The sequence below is a fragment of the Acanthisitta chloris genome, unplaced genomic scaffold (genome assembly GCF_000695815.1).
Source record: "Acanthisitta chloris isolate BGI_N310 unplaced genomic scaffold, ASM69581v1 scaffold6218, whole genome shotgun sequence".
Lineage (NCBI taxonomy): Eukaryota > Metazoa > Chordata > Aves > Passeriformes > Acanthisittidae > Acanthisitta > Acanthisitta chloris.
This window is the reverse complement of record NW_008688791.1, coordinates 101,640-108,543: the sequence shown is the minus strand read 5'-3', so window position 1 is coordinate 108,543 and position 6,904 is coordinate 101,640. Positions and strand designations below refer to the sequence as shown.

The window sequence follows — 6,904 nt, the reverse complement described above, 5'->3', positions numbered from 1 at the left end:
TCCCTAATGGCAGTCACCACCTGAGCAGAGCCTGTACCTGCAGCCCCTTACACATTTCACTGTCAGCAGCTAGAAAAGTGTGTTTGGCTCCTGTCAATAATAGCCTTGCACGCTCAAAAAAATTGTTCAAGAAACAGTAGAAAATAAGCATCAATTACACTACTGTGACTTCTTTCTCCCAGCCATCGTTACAAATTCTGACAAGTCAGCCAAGCAACCAAAACTCTTGATACATTTTTCCATAAAGCAAACAAAAAAAAAGCCCCAAACAAAGCAAATCTAAAAGCACCTTCTCATCTGCTTTGCTTATATCCCAGGGGCTGCTCGAACAGCCAGCTCTGCAGCCTGCTCAGGAAATGAGCGTTTAGGCAACACAGGTTTTCCCAGAGGCAAGATTTTTTTAAAGGAAAATAAAGCCCTTGGAGAATGCTTCCTTTAAGCAGCCTTCTCTTGTTTCACACTGACTGGTTCGAGCATAAAGCCTCTGCTGATCACAGATGAGTCAGGAAGGCTGAGGAGAAGCAATTCTCCAAGCAGGCAGGTTTCAACCTTGTGTTTTCTCCCAGTCAAACTCTGCTGCCAGGTAACCTTACCAGGCATCTTCCATTGATTCTTCTGCTGAACAGAAAGGAACTGACACTGTGGGCATGAAATGATAAATTAGAAATAGGTGGTGAAACTGTCATTCATGAATTGTGGGCCATTATCTCGTAACCTATGTGGAATCCCAGAGTGAACAACAACTCACAAAGGACCATTACATTCCTGTGCAACAGCTCAGGAAGGAGTGAGCAGTGGTCTGTGAACCAACAGCAACACTTCCCATTCAGCTGGAACAGATCTACGCCACATCCAGATGAAGGACAAGCAGACCCATCACTGGATCTCCTGGTATCAGTCCTTTTCTTGTTTATTGTCTTTCCCTGACTACTGCCCACTATTTTTGAACATCCATCTTCAAAAATGACTTCTATTCCTATTTGGGCAGGTTGGTTTCCCTTTGTACAGCTCTACCTAATGAAGACAATCAATGTAAAGTACCCTTAGCATTTCTGATCTGTAGCTATCATTAGCATTTCCTCTCTTCCAAACTCTCTGAACACATCAGTTAGTAACTATATGCTGCAATGTACTGTATGTTGTTATATGCCATTATTATATAAGTTATGCAGTAACTTGGGGAATAAAGTCTTTCTATTTAGAGGAAAGTGAGCTATTGCTGTTGACATTCATCTCCAGAACCTGCTTCAAACACTTACAAAGAAGAATCATCTTATTATTATTATATATTATTATTGTTGTAGTGTATTTATAAAACACCAAACACTTAATTTGTGATTGGCTTGAAGATCCTCTGATTTTTCTTTCAGTCTTTATCAAAAGTCCTAAATCACATCTCATCTCAGTTAAGCCTCATCACAATTCTGATTTTGAACTTGTGATCATACAGAGCACTTACTTCATATTCCTACTGCTCAGTTCATGCTACTTGGCCTTATCATTTCTCACAACTGAAAGAACACCCAATTCCACCAGTTAGCTCACATATCAGTTTCTTTTAACATCTTTGCAAAGTCACATTCCATTATATATACACAGGAAAGTCATCTTGAAATTTTGGCATCACTTTGTCTGGCAATCTACCATCACCTTTAGACCTATTGCACTGCAGTACAGATGCTGATACTTCATTAATATAGGTTACTTTATAGCTAGATCTGTTGCCATGCTACTTGTTCTCACTCAATTTGTACACTCAATTTTGATGGGAAAAGAGTGTGATACACAGGTAGGTTCATCAGCAGCCCTTTGTCCTAATTAATAAGGAGACTCTTAGGCATTTAATTCAAAGTGTGTGAGCACTTCCACAGCCTTCAGGGACAAAGAGGCAATGTCCATTTTCCACATGACATGATAACATGCAGGTTACACTGATGCTAGTGGCTACTGTCATGCATATCATGCTTATCCTTGGATTAGACTTCAATGGGCTTTTTGATCAAAAGAGACAAACTTTGCTAGGAATTTGGTAAGTTACAGTACATGCCAATTTTGAAACGTGCAGTTATAGTTTGATACAAGACTGATTGACTGCTCTACACAGCACAGGCAATGACAGATATTCTTAACCTTGTCCAGGGTGCTTCTTTATAGACTCTGCTTTCATTTTGACCACACTTTCCATTTCAAAGTCTGCTTTAGGCTGACAAAATTCAGAAAGTTCCAGCTGAACCCAGAGCTAAACTGGATGCTAGAATGAACTGCAAATCCCACTGACATTCCCTTTGTGCATTCTGAATGCCTAAGAACAATGAATACTTACAAGTATGTAAGAATTAGACTTGAGGTGTTTTAGCCTCCAAGAATAGTGGACACTTGTGGACACTCCCACCATGACATGGGAGAAAAAATAACTGGTATTAACACTTGTGAAAAGGCAGATACTACAGAGAGAAGGGTCATAGAAAACCTTATACAGTTAGTACTATACCTTCAGGGAAAGTTTTGCGTCACATGCCATGAAAAATAAGGCTTTGTGTTGAACAATGAGCATAAAATGGAATACTGAACAACTGCTCACTCCAAGAACATAGAATAAACCAGGCTGGAAAAGACCTCAAAGATCACCAAGTCCAACCCTACCGTGGTCACTAGACCATGGCACTAAGTGCCACATCCAGTCCCATCTTGAAAACCTCCAGGGACAGTGAATCCACCACCTCCCTGGGCAGCACATTCCAAAGTCTGATCACTCTCTCTGTAAAAAATCTCTTCCTACTATCCAACCTAACCCTCCCCTGGCAGAGCTTGAGTCTGTGCCCTCTTGTCCTGCTGCTGGTTGCCTGGGAGAAGAGACCACCCCCCACCTGACTCCAACCTCCTGTCAAGGAGTTGCAGAGGGTGATAAGGTCTCCCCTGAGCCTCCTCTTCCCCAGCTCCCACCCCATGAAACATGATAGAGGAGTCATGCAGAAAGAATAGTTTTCAATCCTGTAACTAAAACCCTTCTTGCAAAGCATATGTAAAATGGCCCAAGCAGCCTTAATTTTATGATTCCTTAACTTCTGACTGCTTGGCCTTTATATGTTTATTCACGGTGAAAATCTTTTCTTCCTGTATTTAGTAGCAGATACTACACAGGGAGAACTTCCTTCATCACCCAGGCAAAGGGCATGTGACAAAAGGCCTATATAGTATTCTCCAAGCTCATTTGTATGGGGCTGGAATTCCTGCAAGCCTGGGCTACCATTTTTCCCACTTTATGTTCACAAACTCCCTCCTCGACATGCAGCAGCGTCTGTTTGTGGTGGTGAGGGACAGATGCTCAATCTCAACAAAGATCAATGTGGCTCCAGGGAGCACTGCAGCATCTTTTCTCTGATATTAGACTTCACTATCCTGAGGCTGTTCCTATGTGGCAGCTTATCAGGTTGCCAGTCCGTCTTTAAGATAGCTCTCTTTATCTTCTATTTTGAAATAACAATGTATATTTAAAAGACTTACCTGTCCAATAATGAGAGGGACTACAACAGTCATAAACAGCTGCGAGAATATAGATGTGAAAGGCACAGAGGAGGACGATCCAAGCTACGGAAGAAAAATATACCATTAATGCTGCACTTTTTCTTAGTCTCTGCAAATTTTGTACACAGATATCACACATTTTATTTTACACATAAAAGCTTGCAAGTATGTTGGAACTTGGAAGTAGGTGCATACATGTTTAGTTGTTAAGTCACAGTAAAGCATTTGGTATCCCACAACAACAAAACTAAACGAATCTCTGATTATTTTACAACGCTAGGTTCCATTGATACTCTTTTAATTGAAAACCTGCTCCATATGCCAAGTAAATTATAGAAGCATTTGTAGGATGATAGTCTAAAAAACAGGGAGTGAATCTTCCTAACAAGACAGTTAGCTCAACTTACTTTACCATCAACACAAACATCAAGCAACAAAAATTGATGCATTTATTTCAATCAATAAATGAAAATAATAAAACAGTGAAGACATTTATGTGTTTTATTCCAATGTTGTTAAAAAAGAGATCTACTATAACTATTCTTTCATTAAGACCACTGAACTGTGACAGACTTAGTCTTCAAATAGGTAATCTCTTTAATTATGGCTGTAAATGCTAAAGAATTTTTTTTAAGATGCAGGTAGAAAACATGAACACACAGTGGGATTTTTGCAACATACTTCAGAATATTTAGGCAAATACACAGTATTTTTTTGCATTCTGATGGGACTTGTTTTAGGCTAAGTCATTGAAAAGCTTCGCTTAATGTAATTTAACATCTCTTTATCAGCAATAGAATATGCATTAAGAAACGTATACTAAGAAGACTGAACAATTAAGAGCTTCCAATTACAACCATTTGCTTCATGATGAGGCAAATGACACAACATTGAGCATTCCAGAGTCCACATTATTTTATGTCTTGCACTTTACTTTAAAGACCCTCAAAACAATGAGAGAATTCAGAATCTTTTCAGCTCCACCTAAACGATGCTGATCACCTAAAACATTCCCACAAACTGCACTCAGATTGGATTATACTTTTGACACTTATCTTCCTTTCAAAGCTACCTGCAGGCATGACAGACAAGGTGATCATACAATCTAGTAACTGTCTGTAACTCTGCCTTGAAAAATCATCATATAGGCATAAAATGGGTTTGGCATAAAACAAGATTCTTCATAAATGCAAAGGACAGAAAAATCAGAAATTTCATATATGGTTTATGCAGAAATGTACAGTTGCAATCTTGGCCTACAGAAAGTAATCTGATGAGAAAACACCGATTATACAGATCAATTTTGGGAAATTGGTGAACACATCTACAGGGCTGTCTATAAGCAAGTGGAGCTTTTGGTGCAAGCAAAGGACACCAAAACAGAGAAACAGCACTGAATGACACTAAGAAGGAAACTATGGGAACTTTGAGTGTTCAAAATTGAACTTTTGAGTGTTGCTTGGCCAGCTCAAGAGTTCAAGACAGTAGGATCAGACCATATTTATTCTTTCTTTAAACATACTCTACCACTTGCTTTCATATGTCCCTTTCTGAATACACTCTGCATAGAGAGTCTTGGGAGGAATGTACAGGATGTGGCTGTTTCCTATGTGCTACCTTAACTAGCAACATGAGGTAAGACTCAGTCTGGGTGTTCAATAAACTACAGCATTTCATCACCATCAAGTATGAGCTTTTCTTCTCATACTTTGTGTCAAAGAATGTGTTTCTGTGTTGAGAAGTCTTTTATTAACATATGTGAGGGGCAGATGGAAGCAAAGGTTTTATTCCTGATAGAGGAGGACCTTCATCAGGAACTGAGTGACAGGACAAGGGGAAATGGGTTCATACCGAAAGAAGGGATATTTAAGTGAGATATATGGAAGAAATTCTTTACTGTGAGGGTGTGAGACATTGGAACAGGTTGCCCAGAGAAGCTGTGGATGCCCCTTTCCCTGGAAGTGTTGGATGGGGTGTTGAGGAATCTGGTGTCCCTGCCTATGGCAGGGGGCTGGAACTAGATGATCTCTAAGGTCCCTTCCAACCCAAACCATTCCCTGATTCTGTGATCTCCAGTTTTAACAATGTTGGCACAGAAGATGGTTGGAGGGGACCTGAAGATGATGTCATAACTGAGAATTTTAGTGTGCAAGTAAGGTGCAAGTGAGGGCACTGAGATTAAGGAGCCTGAATTTCCCATGGAGTCAAGAGGGAGAAGTAAGATCTTGCAGGGGAAAATTCCCATCACCCACATGAGTACCCAAAGTCAGGCAGTGCAGCTACAGCCCCAAGGGACACTAGGGTCTCTGCAGGATTCCTTGCAGAAAGCACAGGACTCCATCATACCACTCATGATCTCCTTGTGTTAATCCTTGTAAGGAGCTTCTGAAATTTTAAAAGGTTGATAGTATTTGGACTTATTTTTGATTATGCGCTGAAGAGCTAAAAGCATTACTGACTCTGTATTCAAAGAGACCTTTTCAAGTGAAAGTGAAGATTTTTAAACTTTAAAGCCTGCCTGGGCCACAGAGGAGTGTATCTAACCAAGCAGTCCACATGCCACGACACTCTGCATAGCTTCAGAAAACTATGACACTTTGGCAGTGGCTCCTGTGCGTTTTTATAAAAGCATTGATTGGACTTTGCTCATGACTTTAAAGTTTTATGCTCAGTGTATGCATAATCAGTTTCCAAGTCAGGAAAGGCAAACTGTTCAACAACATAACACACTGCTGAGAAAGGCATAGCCTTGCCAGCTTTTTAAAATGTGTCTTCAAATGTAGTGTCTTCAAACTGGTGTGGATTTTGAAGCACTTGGTGTATATCTAAGGATATGTTCCGATTTGGGTGGTTTTTATACCATTAGAACCTGAATTACAGGTACTGTGCTAGGATACTAAACCAATTTACCTAGGAAAAGTAAAATTATTTTATTCATAAAACCACTTTTCTGTATGAGGATATCGGCCTATGGCTGCTTCTTCACCTTGCCAAGTCCACCCCACCCATTCAGGCTCATCTCTCTGTGTCATCTGGACCACAAAAAGGCAGACACTTAAGGTAACTCACCCTGGCTACATTTTAAATGAAACAGAAATCCACATATCAGTTCAAAATGTCATAATTAATAACTAAAAAATAAATGATTCATTAACCCTCCATTTGCCCAGAGGAAAGCTTCTTCACCTTGCCAAGTCCACCCCACCCATTCAGGCTCATCTCTCTGTGTCATCTGGACCACAAAAAGGCAGACACTTAAGGTAACTCACCCTGGCTACATTTTAAATGAAACAGAAATCCACATATCAGTTCAAAATGTCATAATTAATAACTAAAAAATAAATGATTCATTAACCCTCCATTTGCCCAGAGGAAATCT

At 39.9% G+C, this 6,904-nt stretch overlaps 1 protein-coding gene across 1 annotated transcript in view; it reads right to left on the bottom strand.

The window, feature by feature from the left end:
• The window catches only part of SLC10A7 (solute carrier family 10, member 7), a gene marked incomplete at its 5' end in the record, with an annotated part of 139,002 nt that overhangs the window by 34,143 nt on the left and 97,955 nt on the right, over positions 1-6,904 (bottom strand). Inside the window, one exon of the mRNA XM_009081171.1 lies at positions 3,505-3,588. Coding sequence (XP_009079419.1) covers positions 3,505-3,588 — 84 coding nt within the window. The remainder of the gene's footprint in view (positions 1-3,504; positions 3,589-6,904) is intronic.